Source organism: Mustela putorius, unplaced genomic scaffold (genome assembly GCF_011764305.1).
Source record: "Mustela putorius furo isolate JIRA1106 unplaced genomic scaffold, ASM1176430v1.1 tig00000487_pilon_pilon_pilon, whole genome shotgun sequence".
NCBI lineage: Eukaryota > Metazoa > Chordata > Mammalia > Carnivora > Mustelidae > Mustela > Mustela putorius.
In genome coordinates this window covers 11,030,144-11,043,449 of record NW_025421399.1, presented here as the reverse complement: position 1 = coordinate 11,043,449, position 13,306 = coordinate 11,030,144, and the positions used below count along the sequence as shown (strand labels likewise).

The 13,306-nt window shown below is 44.9% G+C and overlaps 1 protein-coding gene across 2 annotated transcripts; it reads right to left on the bottom strand.

Annotated features, from left to right (window-relative positions):
• Positions 1-1,118: 1,118 nt before the first annotated feature.
• On the bottom strand, positions 1,119-12,443 carry KCNJ2 (potassium inwardly rectifying channel subfamily J member 2). 2 transcript variants are annotated; one of them, XM_013054487.2, is made up of 2 exons: positions 12,355-12,443; positions 1,119-6,474 (listed from the first exon to the last, which is right to left on the bottom strand). In XM_013054487.2, the coding sequence occupies exon 2, from the start codon at positions 6,258-6,260 to the stop codon at positions 4,977-4,979; it is 1,284 nt and encodes a 427-aa protein (XP_012909941.1). In that variant the 5' UTR covers positions 6,261-6,474; positions 12,355-12,443; the 3' UTR covers positions 1,119-4,976. The 2 variants fall into 2 exon arrangements, with proteins under 2 accessions (XP_012909941.1, XP_004749120.1); XM_004749063.3 differs by lacking the exon at positions 12,355-12,443 and adding an exon at positions 11,472-11,661.
• Positions 12,444-13,306: the final 863 nt, after the last annotated feature.

Sequence of the window (13,306 nt, the reverse complement as noted above, 5' to 3'; positions counted from 1 at the left end):
ACTGACAAAAAGCCCAGCCAGGTGCTCAATGGCCACAGTTAGAATTCTCGGTTCTCATACCTACTTGCTGTGTGTGCTTGCACAAAGCACTCCACCTCTCTGGTCCTGGTTCCTCATTTCTTAAGTGGGGATAATACCACTGACTACTCCACAGAGTTGCTGTTAAGATGAAATTACTCCTTACAAAGAATTCAAGAACCATGCTTGAAACACAGAAAGTGCCACATGAGTATTTGTTAAAGAAAAGAATATTAAGGAGCAACCCATATTCCAGAATGCAGATTTTCTCAAGATTTCCAATCGTGTGACAGCAGTGAAGTTATTCCAAATCTGCTAGAAGAAGGGGCATTTTCTCTGAGACTATGGTAACTTGGTGTCCTGGAACAATATGCACTTTAGTGGATTACACTAAGCGTGGAGGCAGTTAAGACCTGAATTTGAATACAGCCTCCATGGCCTCTTAGCTTTAAACTGAGCCTCAGTTTCCTCCATACCAGGGGTTGATAAATTACAGGCCATGGGCCCCACGTGGCCCATCACCTATAGTTACAAGTAAAGTTTTATTGACACACAGTGACAACATTTGTTTTCCTGTTATCAATGATTGCTTCTGCGCTTCAAGGGCAGAGTGGAGACAGGCCCTCTGTTCCACAGAGCCAAAGGTGTTTACCATCTGGCCCTTTACAAAACATTTTCATCAACTACCAATGCACAATACAAGAAGAATATTATCCTAATCTTGGAGGGGGCAGGGTTGAGATGACCTACGAGGCAGAACCCCATACAGAGTTTAGGCTCCACCATGGAAAACTATTATCATTAAACAGAGACTCAACCTAAAGATTAGAACTTGTTTCATCAGTATTGTTTTCTCACTTGTTTTCTATCCTCTCGACCTACGACTGTTTGGTCCAAAAACAAAATATGAGCTTGACTTCCTCTAACTTGGATTAAGCTAATCTGCCACCCACCACCCCTCCCTGTTGAGGCCATTTCTATGGCTCTATTCATCCCAACGCTCAGCCTTTCTGCCCTGTGGCTCGGCAACCTTTGCTTTGTTTCTCAGCGATGCTACAGCAATCATACAGGAGGCCCGCCGGTGCCTGCACCAGGGTGTCTTCAATTTTTTAATTTTTTATTTAGAAATAATAAAATAAGACATAATATATAAAAATATGTACAATCCATGGTTTGTGCAGTACAATAGGAAGACTTTTCGATACAAAAAGACGGCAAACGGGAAAATAGTAACTATCACGATTGTCAAAGGCCAGGACTGTTCGACGCACCAGAGCCCAGAGCTGAAACCCAACGTCACTAGAAAAGAGATTCTAGTCAGGAGTCGGGAGTCGGGAGGAGACTATGCAACACTTTTATTTTTTGCCTTAACATTATTAGACAACAGAGTGAGAAAGAACTCACCCTGTTTTCCAGAACAAGCTCTTTGCCTTTCCCGAGTGACTTATTATAAAACACGAGCTGACATTTTGTCATTTGCATGGGTAACATGATTCGGGGGATAGAGCTCCTCACATAGACAGTCAGGGTTTGGGATGGGAGTTCACAGGGAAGAAGGAAAGTGAAGAAATAATGCATGAATAGTGTTTTTTGTGTTTTTGTTTTTTAAAAAGGTAAAACAGACTTTCTCCAGGAATTTGGAAATGGCTACAGTGCTGTACTGACATCCTTACAATGTCTGATTCAAGTATACTCTTAGAGGGTTAGAAAACTATTCCATTCTCAATAGTCAAAATAGAATTCACTTTGTCTATCTTTTATTTAAAAATAGGAGAACCAGGAATCTATGCCTCCTCCCAAAAATATAATGCCCACCCAGATACGAGCAAAAAATCTTTAAAAGGGAGTAGTAAATTAAACAGCGGGGGGAGGGGGGAGGTGGGGGGAGTTTGCTTGCAATAGAGAAGCAACACAGAGCTGGGAACAGACCCCAGATATTCACGGCGAGTCTCCTCTGACTTCATCCTAATGATGTATGTGCACTAATTAAGGAGACCCAGTCAATAAGAACAAATGCTTTGAAGGTAAAATGCAACAAAAAAATATTGTGCATTACCTGTGTCTTGGCTCTTGACAAAAACAAAACAAAACAAAACAAAACAAAAAAACACACAAAAAAATTGCCATTTAAAGCTTGTAATTGTTAAAATACTAATAACTAGAAAAAGCTTTCAAAGGAACAGTCCATGCTGAAATAAATAACAGAACATAGCAATACGAACCTTATAAGGCTGGTAAATATTTGCTAAAACCATGCTAACCGGTAGCATAGAGGTACGAGCTCTCTGAAATTGCTGCACTGAAATTGTACTTTCTATGGCAATTTTTTTTTTTCCTTTACAGACTTCTATTTACATTTGGCTTTAAATATGAAAATATCTGATAAACTTTATAAAATGTACACTTTAAAAACATAGCTTCTGCAAAATTTTCTTGGAAAAACAAAACAAAAACAAAAACAAACCTGTGCACCAGAAATTTTAGATTTTTTTTTTTCTGTTTTTCAGAAAGAAGTTGAAAGATTTCCCTCCCTCGTTCCTGCCCCCAGACCACCCCCTTCCAACTCTCTTAAGTCTTTTGAAGTGGCAGCACTCTGTTTGGAAGGAGCCCTCTTCGTGGCCCCCACCCCGTGCTCCACTGCATCTTCATTTAATTTACGTATCACGGAATACTCTTTGGTTTGATTATTTTCCTTTGCAAAATATCGAAATAGCAGCAGCTGAAGCCCTCAGTAACCTCTCGCCCTCGACAGCCGAATCGTTCCCTTATCTGTCCATTCTTTTTGTCCACCCAATCCCAGTTCCTCCAACTCTCTGAACAACTTCCCTAACCTTCCTCTAGATTTGGATTGAAAAGAGCAACCACTTGCTTGACATCTCTGTCTCGGTTTCCAGGAAAAGAACGCCACAGTCTTCAAACCCATCGGCTTTGAGGGCTGAGGGCGGCAGACACTGTCCTATTATTGCAAGCAAGGCATTTCAGAGATGGCTGTGTAAGACCCAGAGAGCATCACACGCTTCGACTTACAAAATACAGAATTCCAGAACAAGCTGTTTTTTAATGGCATACAGGGATATAATACCATAAGAGAGTTGATTTCGAGACTCCAATGAAAAAGAAAAGTCAGCAACCCCCAGATTTCACACATAAGGAACTTTAAACCAAAAAAGAGTTCCATGATTGAGTTAGAGCAGGGGAAAAAGAAAAAAGAAAAAGAAAAAGAAAAAAAAATTATATATATATTTCGATCTAGTCAGGCAGCCAGGCAGGACAGACTTCTGGAAAACAATGTGTCCTTAGTAACCTGCTATTCGGCTCTACAGGTGACAAGAGTCAGTTCCGATCCCATCTCAAATGTGCATCCATAAAGTAGAAATAACCCTTTTAGATCATTATCTCCTCCACCTGTGGCTGTGTTATATTTTGTATGGCTCTTGTTGACCCCAAATTACTGTGACATTTTCATTCCTACCCACTACCATGAAAAAAAAAAAAAAAAAAAAGTCACTTTCCTCTCCCTCCCGAATACTTAAGCGGAAGTGTTACATCAAAGTGGTTGGTCCACACTTTGCCCCGGCTCCCCCACTGACATCTGCAACCTCCCAGATGTGGGAGGACCCGCTCCAGACAGGCTGATTGGAAGAACCAGCCTAGAGGCCAGGCGTGGCATCTTCTCCAAGGGGAAATCAAGCTGGAAATGTCCTGACAGTTGGGGCAATGTATTCAGTCACAAGAGTTTAAACCTGTCTGTCTTTCACGTTGGGTAGCTCAGATTTTGAACCAGCTAACTCCAACCTAAGTCTTACAGAATACATTTTGGAATGTGCAGAAAGGGGAAATCCAAAAAAATCTAAGAGCACATCACCTTCTCTCACCTTGTGCGTTGACCTGGCCAGTCCTAGCAAGCAGGAAAGAGAAGGTATTTTGATTGCATATGTGTGAATTTTAATTCACCTTTCTTCTTCCCCTATCATAAACAAGTTGCATGAAAGAGCGAAATCGGAAAAGCAGGACGCTGACTAGACTCTGTGCATATGATGTTCTATTTCTGAGTAAGGTGAAAGAGGAGAGGGGAGTTCAAGGTCTTGCTGAGGTTCAAAGTTATTGTTTCTTGATTTCAAGGCAGCCATGGGGCTTTCTATTCTTTTTAGTCTAAGCTCCACTGTGCAAAAATGTGCATTATCTTTGGTATTTATTTTAGGTAGTCTAACTTAAAATTTGAGATAACCCATTAACATCATGGAAGTAAAAAAACAAAAACCAAACCAAAACAAAAAAAAACAGAGGCTACCATTTGGCTAGTGTTACATAATGCCCTTATGTAACCAAAGAGAGAGAGAGAGAGAGAGAGAAAAAAATCAATTCTAGCAAACAAATTACTGGCCTCAAAAAAATCAGGCTCTCATTTTGGCAGCTTAATAGCCAAATACTTGCCACTTTGAAGCACATATCATGAGCTTTCAACAAAGTTCAACACTGACTTTTAAATTACACGAAAGAAAAACTACACGGCAACAAAAATACAATTCGTGTTCATGTAGTTAGCAGCTTTTCAAAAATTAAGGCAGAGTCTTGCCTTTGTTATGCCATTAAAAACATTCTTGTTCCCTAAAGAGAAGCATTCTGGATTAGTCAAATACCCAACCAAGGCTTGCCTGCAAGTTCAAGTTTTGTAAAAACACAAAACAAAACATAAAAACCCCATAACTTATTCTACAACATGTATGTGCCATTGGGTCACGGGGAGGGGGGGAGGGGTGGGGAGGGGAGGCATGATGAGTGCTTTATGTCCATCTCCGAGCTTACAGTCTTTCTTGGAAACCATCGTGCTAGCCTCGGTCCCTTGTGGTCACTCGCCTTGACCCACCTCTTCACCAGTACCGTCGTCTGAGTAACTGTTTTGGGCCTTTGACCAACAGACTGTTATTTTAAAGTAAATATTCCAGAGAAGGAAGCAGTCATATCTCCGACTCTCGCCGTAAGGGCCTGGGCTCTAGAGGGACACTTGCCTGGTTGTGAAGGTCTATGTCAGGGGGTGTGTCCGTACTGGTGCTTTCTGGAACCCCATTGTCACTGTCATCTTCCTCTTTGCTTGTGAGGGCGACTTCATTTTCATAGCAAAATGAATTAGCGTTGGAGAGGATATATTTCTTTTCTGCTAAGTCTCTGGCACTACAAAGAGGAGTGTTAGGCACCTCATAAGTCTTGTGGAACCTTGAATAGTCTACTTTGTAATAGTGCTTCTCCTCAAAGAGTACAGGCTCATAGCGGTGGCCCCAGAGGATTTCATTTGCCAGATAGGAGCTCCGGCATTGTGTGGTCATGGCGGTGGCTTCCACCATACCTTCCAGAATGACCACAATTTCAAAGTCTGCGTTGTCAATGTCCTGTTTACTCAGATCATATAAAGGACTGTCTTCATCTATTTCATGGACTATTGTGATCGGAGACACCAGAAATATGCGGTCAATTCCGCTGTCAAACCCAACGTTGATATCTATTTGATCCAGGGGGATGTACTCCCCTTCCGAAGTAATTCTGGATTTGAGCAGCTGGGCTCTCACGTGAGCTTCCACCAGGTGGCTTTTCCGAAGGTTGCCCACCCGCCACATCAAGCACAGCTTGCCGTCTCTCATGGCGATCACAGCGTTGTGACTGAAGACCAAAGTCTCGTTTCTCTTCTTTGGCTTTGCCATCTTCGCCATGACAGCGCCAATGATGAAGGCGTCAATGATGCAGCCCACAATGGACTGGAACACCACCATGAAGACAGCAATCGGGCACTCGTCCGTGACACACCTGAAGCCATAGCCTATGGTTGTCTGGGTCTCAATGGAGAAAAGGAAGGCAGCCGTGAAGCTGTTGACCTCAGACACACAAGCTTTGCTCTCTTTTGACGCATCCAGATCCCCATGGAGCAGAGCTATCAACCAAAACACACAGCCAAAGAATAGCCACGAGAGAACAAAAGCCAGGCAGAAGATAACCAGCATCCACCGCCAGCGAATGTCCACGCACGTGGTAAAGATGTCTGCAAGGTACCGTTGTCCCTTCTCCCCCACATTGATGAACTGAACATTACAGTGGCCATCTTTCTTCACAAAGCGGCTCCTGCACTGTTGTCGGGTGTGGACTTTGCTCTTCCCATTCCCAAAGCCATTTGCAACCGCCATGGTGGCCAACTTCATTCCGTCTTCTTCTGAAGAGACAATGCTATAGCGGTTGGTTCGCACACTGCCCATCGCTTCTGCTGTGGACGCCAGTGCTTCTGCTTTGGAAAACAGTCTGAGTTTTTGCAAAACCCTTTGGAGAAACAGTTTTGAATGTTCAGTGAGGACACACACAAAAAGAAGAAGGAGAGATGGGGGTTTCCAGGAGCCTTGAGGGTCTACCAAGGTCTGTCTACTGACATGCAAAGCTACCTCAGTAACTCAGCTGACATCCAGAGTGCATGTCCTGAAAACAACAACAACAACAAAAAAAGACGTTATTCTTTAGCAAAGAAGTCATTATTAATGGGTCCTGCTCTCTAAGTAATGACATTTCCTAGCAAAATATAGCCAGAGACAGATAAAAATACTCTGCAGTAAATTAGAAGGTATTTCATTTCTTCATCCCCTAAAAATATTCTTATGTATTTAAAAGCATAAAGTTATTACACATGGGAGAGTTCATAGTTTGGGACAGTCTTTCAATCAATATTTTGGGTTCTTTTCCCCCTATTGTTTCCAGCAATCTAGGAGATTCCATTTTTACAGATAAACCTCTCTTATTCTCTCTCTGGCTTCCCCTACTTGCTAGGGTCCCAAGTTACTAAGCAGAAGAAAGACTTGCTTAGTCCAAGGTTTGTCACAAGGCTTTGAGAACTCAACGTGTCTCGAGAACAGTCCGTATCAATGCAGAATGTTAATATTAATTGAGGTGCAGGTGCATTATGGGAGAATACCGGAGCCCTTGATGACATGATGGAAATCAGAAGGCAAAATTATCATTTTGTTGAAATGATAATTTAAAAAAAAACAAAACAAAACTGAGCCTACAGCCCTTATAATGATCTGAAATCGGTCCCAGTTTCTGAAGACGGTTTGGGCTTGTTTCATCACCTCACACACTACAAGCAGCCACTTTGCAGAAATGCCTGATAACATCTCTGTTAGTGCAAGTGATTCTGACTTGAAGGCGTAGGTTTGCTCTGGGGGATAAAGAGCGAGTCTGTTGCCTAGCGATGAGTCCTGAAATTCTCCAGAGATGGGACTGCCATGTGTAATGACGGGCTAGGAAGTAAGCACCTCTGTGCCAAAGGACCAGGTCTTTAGCGAACTGAGATAAGGCAGGAACTCATTTCATGTGGGTCCAATTCTGTGTTTTCCCAAACAGAGACAACTTTGTGGGACTGGATCATAATTGTCAGTCAGCTTACTTTCACTTCGAGCACTGCTGTCTGCTCTATGTTCCCATGGAGAAGGCACTCACCTTTACCTAATGTGAACAAACAGTAGTTTTCAGTTTTCTCCTCTAGCCTCATCCTAACCTCGAGAAAAGCGATTTATTTACTTCAACTTCCCCTCTTTCACTTTTTTTCCTTGACTCACAAAAGTCTAAGATAAAGTCCAAAGTGTTTCCCTGCATCAAACAGAAATTAACAAAATGAATACAGCATAGAACGGAAAACCAGTGACTCTCCCCTCGACCAGCCACCCAGTCGATCTCCTCTAGTGAAGGAGGATGATGGGAAACAGACAGAAAGGAGCAGAAATTTGCTGAAGCCCTGATAACAAGGACTCCACTTTTTCGTTCTCCCCCAAAACCACATTGAGATCAAGTAGTTAACCAACTTCAGCAGAGCCACCTGCAAACAAATCACGCAAATCATTGATCTCGTTTCTCAACACCCCCTTAAAGAGGGGTAAGGTGCATTGTCTTTGAAAATGCCTTGTTACAGTCTTTTCACTTCTCCCTCCTTATCCAAGTTATTATGCAAGAATGTGCCCCAACACATTTTTCCTGAGATTAGTCATCTGTGAAAATTGCAATGTGTGTTACATTTTGGCAGCTTTTGACACGTAAATGATGCCCGATTTGAAAGTGCCTTTGAATTACTTTATAAAAAGAAGTTACTGTGCCTTCCCAGTCTTCCACCTGCTTCAATGTTTTGTCTGCTTCCTTATGAAGTTTGTACTTGGACAAAAGAAATAAGATTCCTATCCCTCAGGGTTCTAGATCCTGGACATGGGAGGAATTTTTTTTAACAGTGATTTCAGATTATTGGGCTCATATGAAATTGCCGAGGATGTCTGCGCAAAACTTGAGAGATGTAATAATAGAACACTAGATGCAGGTGTACTCTCCAAAAAAAGGGGAAGGCAGGGAAGCCTCATTTAAATAGTGCTTGTATCCTGAGGTCTGGATGACTTCAGAATCTTATAAGTTGACCCCAAGAAATTCCCTTTTCATGATTCAAAACAACCCTTCCATCTGAGTTACCATTAGGGACCGTGAGTAGACAGTTTCAAATTTCTTCTGACTTATTTCTGCACTCTTTCCAGATTAAAGCATAACAACCATATGAAATCTAAAGACTGAATTACGACCTCCCAAAAATCGTGACCCCAGGACTTTTGTTTGAATTCCATAAAACACACAATACCAGTTCCCTACCAAGAGCCTCCTGCCTTTAGAACTTTGAAAAGAGCCTGTATTGAATGACTCTTATTGTCTTATTTCCACTGTTAATGACAGAATTTGTTCCACATGCGGAGCATCATTTAGAAATTTTACCATTCTGCCTGGAAAGGGGGGGGGATTTTTTCTGGCAAAGTGGAAGCTTCTGTCACTTCAAATAAATACACTCCCAAACAGATTGTGTGTGTATATGTGTGCACACACATTACGTGTCTTCAGAGTTTTGGGGAGCTGACTACATAGCAAAAATCTGGAACCTGCCAGTCTGCTGGGGTGATTGTCTTAATAGTTCATGAAGAAGAACGCTCTCCTTACTGACCTGCCCACATGCCCAAGTGGCTTTAGGCAAGCAGAAAATTTCCTTGCCTGCTTTTTTCTCACTAAAAAAAAAAACAAAAAACTTTCCTTCAGAATAGGGCTTTTGTGCAACTTTATTTTAGGCCTATATTCAAAAGAGTTCTTTTGAGAAGCATTTGATTGAAAGGAGATGAGAACACTAAGTGATCCGACTCCTTGGATGGGTGCAATTCAGGAGAAACCATAACTGATTAGACGGACAACGTGTAAATTCCCTTCTCCGCCAAAATATTCAAGGGCCTGATGTAAATCTCATAGATACAAATAATCATTTTACCCAGGCTATCACCCATGAGGTAGAAAGTATTTCTGGGAAATTGAGAGGCTACATGTGGTGCTGTTCATGTTAAGACTATTTATAGGCTGAGCCAAAATTAAGCATAAGCAATGGAAAAAAATAGTTCAGCCATTTCAGTCTTAGGTAGATGTTAAAGAGAGAGAGTCCTATAGATCAATTCAAGGTCAAGGAGATAACACTGTATAGAGTGCATCTAAATATTTTTTTTCCCATATAGGAAATATCTCCAATAGGAAACTAGAAAAACATAATTATGACACATACATGAGGATAAATGTATCTCATAATACGGTCATGGTGTGCAATGGGGGAGAGTGTTTGTGGACTGCAAATAAGGACCGTAAAAGAAAGTGTGCTGGGCTGCGACAGAGGTCTGCTAATGAGTGTTCAGAGCAGTTATTCCCCAGCTGACGCCATATAGACCAGCCTGAGTGTGCTCTGGGCACATGTTGCTATGTGGGCACAACTGCTAGCAAAGCAACCTCTTAGGAGCTCAGTAAACAGAGGGGAGGGGGAGGGGGAAGAAGGGAAGGGCAGAGGATCCGCATTTATCTCTATGAGCACTTTAAAATCTCTATTCAGCAGTGCACGGACCATCACTCAGCATTTGCGAATGCTGAGAAATACACGTAAATCTGGTGATTTAAAAAACAAAAACAAAAAGAACCCTGCAACAGTCTATCTGTTCAGGTAAAGATGTGGCCAATCTTCCATGCTACTGAGAAGTCATACAAGGACTTTACAGCTACCCAGAGATGCTACACCTGGGGCATCAGAAGAGAGTAGAAATATGGTGTGCCCAAAAAAAAAAAAAAAAAAAAAGGCCAAATTCACAGGAGTTTAGAACAAATATTCCTACGGATACCAATAAGTTTAAAGAAAGTATAGGCAAAACAGGAGGGAGACGGGTTAAAAGTAACGTTAAATGACCTTGACCCCAACTTTGACCCCTCTCACCATCCCTGTAGTAACATCTCTTACTCCTGAGCCTTGAGATTTTTCCAGCTATTGGCAAATATAAATAAAGCATTAGGGGTGGGGGGTGTAAGTGAGCTGGGAAATGTTAACAAGTGTACAGGTAATATACAGGCGACCTAGGGCACTGATTAGTGAGAGGGAAATCTAACAGCGTATTGATTATTAATGGGAAAAGAAAGCAAGTAATAAAAGGCAATATGCATTCTTTGCATACCCCAAACACGTTTTCAATGCCCTGTTTCCTAACAGGTAAGTTCTAAGACCATGAAAACCCCCAGGATTCACAGCAGTATCCTAGTTACCATCGCACTGGTAAGACTCATCCAGGCTCAGACATTAAACTGCCCATTTCCTATCTCGATTTTTTTTTTTTTCAATTGTCATGACGAGTCTATGCTATGATGCAATCTTTTTGCAGAATCCACTGTGCTTTCCTGAAACCACGCTGTCTTCAACTTAGGAATTAATGCTATTATTACTAAGAATAATACGTTGCTTAGGAGAGAGTACCATAGGATGTGAAAGTTTTGCGGGCTTCGGGCTCAAATCCAACTCGGGCTCGCGCTCTCTTTCCCCAGCAAAGCAACTTTGAGACGCTCGCTCTGTTTGGAACTCGACGCTACACTTGAAGCAATGACAAAGGGAAAAAAATAAAAAAAGACGCGAAGGATCAAGACTAGGGCTGAGTCCCAAGTCGGCCTAGGTTTGAGACCAGTGTTCTAGAAGCACTCCCCAGCCCCCGCCTTTTTTTTTTTTTTTTTTTTTTCTTCTTCCTTCGAGCAAGAATCGAACACAGGCTCCCTCGCCCTTGTCTCCAAACTCAGTATCTCGCTACAGCTGGTGCATTGGAAGTAATGAGCACAAACAGATGCTGCGGAGAAATCTGTTCCTATTGCTCAACTGTTCCAAGCATGTCTCAGTATTTTTAGCTCTGGGGATGTTCTGGTGCGCACACAAACTCTATAGACATGATCTGGGACTCCGCAGCGTCGGGAAGCGCTACAGCAGCGTGACCGCTGGGCACCCCTGGAGCAGCGGTGCAGGGTAGGGTTGGGGACGGCGGGCGGCCCGAGTCCACTCCCCAGGACACCCAGGCAGCGGGAGACAAGGAGGGAAGAAAACACACAGCAGCCCTTACCTGTTGCTGGCGCAGGAGCATGGGGACATGAAGTGGAAGTGGGGGGTACAGAGGCATGTAAGATCCAGGAGTTTGTAAAAGCGAGTGAGCCAAAGCAAACCAGAATCCCCAAGACCCAGCTTGCCGGCGCCGGGGAAGGCTGCGCGCTGGCCAGGGCTCCAGTGCGCTCTGCAATATCCTGGGCTCTTTTGAGATACCGGCCCGCCTGGCTCCGCCCCGCGGCCCCGGCCAGCCAATCGCAGCGCTCCTGGCTGCACGGCCGGCCCCGGGAACCGCGGCGGGGAGGGGACGATGCTACACCCGCGTCCCGCGACGCTGCCAGCGAGGAGAACCTGCCGCCGCTTCCTCCCCCCCGCCTCCCACCCCACCCCACCCCTCCGCCCTCCGAGCCGGGTCTGGAAGTCCGGCCCCGGCCGGGGAGGAGGAGGTGGCGCCCCAGCTGGGACAGCAGCAGCAGGTGGGAAGCTCCGCGGCCGGGCGTTTGCGGCTGCCTAATTGCAGCGTGGCCTTGGGCAAAGCTTCCTAGCCCTCTCCGAGCCCGACACTTCCCTTTCCCTCTGCTCGGGGGCGGCGGTGCCGTGCGTGCTCCTTTGCCAGGGCCGGGCGAATCGTGTGCAGGCGGGGAGGGTTGCCTTTCAGCCCAGGCGCGTCTCCCTCTCCCCTCGCTCCCACCCAGCGCCCCCTGCACGCCACCCCGCCCCCACGCCCGAATTCCCCGCAGAACCTGCGGTGCGCGGAGGAGCCGCGAGTCCATCGGGGAAAGGGACCGGGACCGGGACCGGGACCGGCGCGCGGAACCCGGCTGGAATTTAGACGCGCACAACTGTTGCAACTGCAGAGCCGCTGGGCTCTTTCTGCTCCGGGCTGCTGGTGAATTACTTACAAAAGCGCTCAGACTTCTCGGAAGGGTGAACGACTCGTTCCCTCTCGCACTGTCCGCCCTCAATCGCTTTCTCCACCACCGCCCGGCACGCTCTACTGATCTAAAATCAGAGCAATTAGAGTAATGAATTTTCTGGAACAGCAACTCCTACAGACACTCAGCTCTGCCCTCGCATCAGCGCCTCCCAGCCTCAATCCCCAGCAACCAGGCAAGAGCATGCAGACCCTTTAAAAAAAACCCTATGTCAGCTTCAGTGTTAACCGCGTCTGGATCCTGGAACTTTGCAGATTGATCCGTGTGTCCGTGTGTCCGTGTGTGTGTCTGTGTGTAAATGGAGTGCGTGTGTGCACCTCTGAGTACTGTGGTGTCATAACGAAGCTTTGCTCTTAAAGGACGCAATACATTTAGGAGTCTTCCTTACACAGAGTTTGAAATTCCTGCGTGTGTGTGTAATGTTTATTGCCTCAAGCGAGCAAATGCGTCTTTCGTGCAGTTTGGTTAAACCTCTAAAGGCCTTCCTAGAGTCGCCGAACTGCTTCGCCCAGCTGGCTGGGATGCCCGGCGGACAGACCCGGGGCATTTTTGCGTGTAGGGGAGGGGAAACTGACAATTCAAGGAAAGGGTCTGCGCGGGTACCCGCTTCCTAGCCTCATACCCTCCTACGGCCCCTAGGAGGTGCTGGTGAGATAGGGAAGGTTTTGCAGATGCGTCCTTAACCCTGCTTTAGCAAGTGTGCCGCTTTTCCTAGCGCTGAGCGAGATACTGAAATTTAAAAGTGTGGAATAAGTTGGGCATGCGGTGTTTCTGCTAGGAGAGCCAAACGTATTGCCGTTCCATTCTACTCGCTGACATTATGCAGTTTTCCAAGCCCTGTAACCGCCTTGCCTTTTAAATCCCTGTGTGCGCGGTGGGGGGGGTGGGGTTGGAGGGTGGAAAGCCTCACACCGTGGGG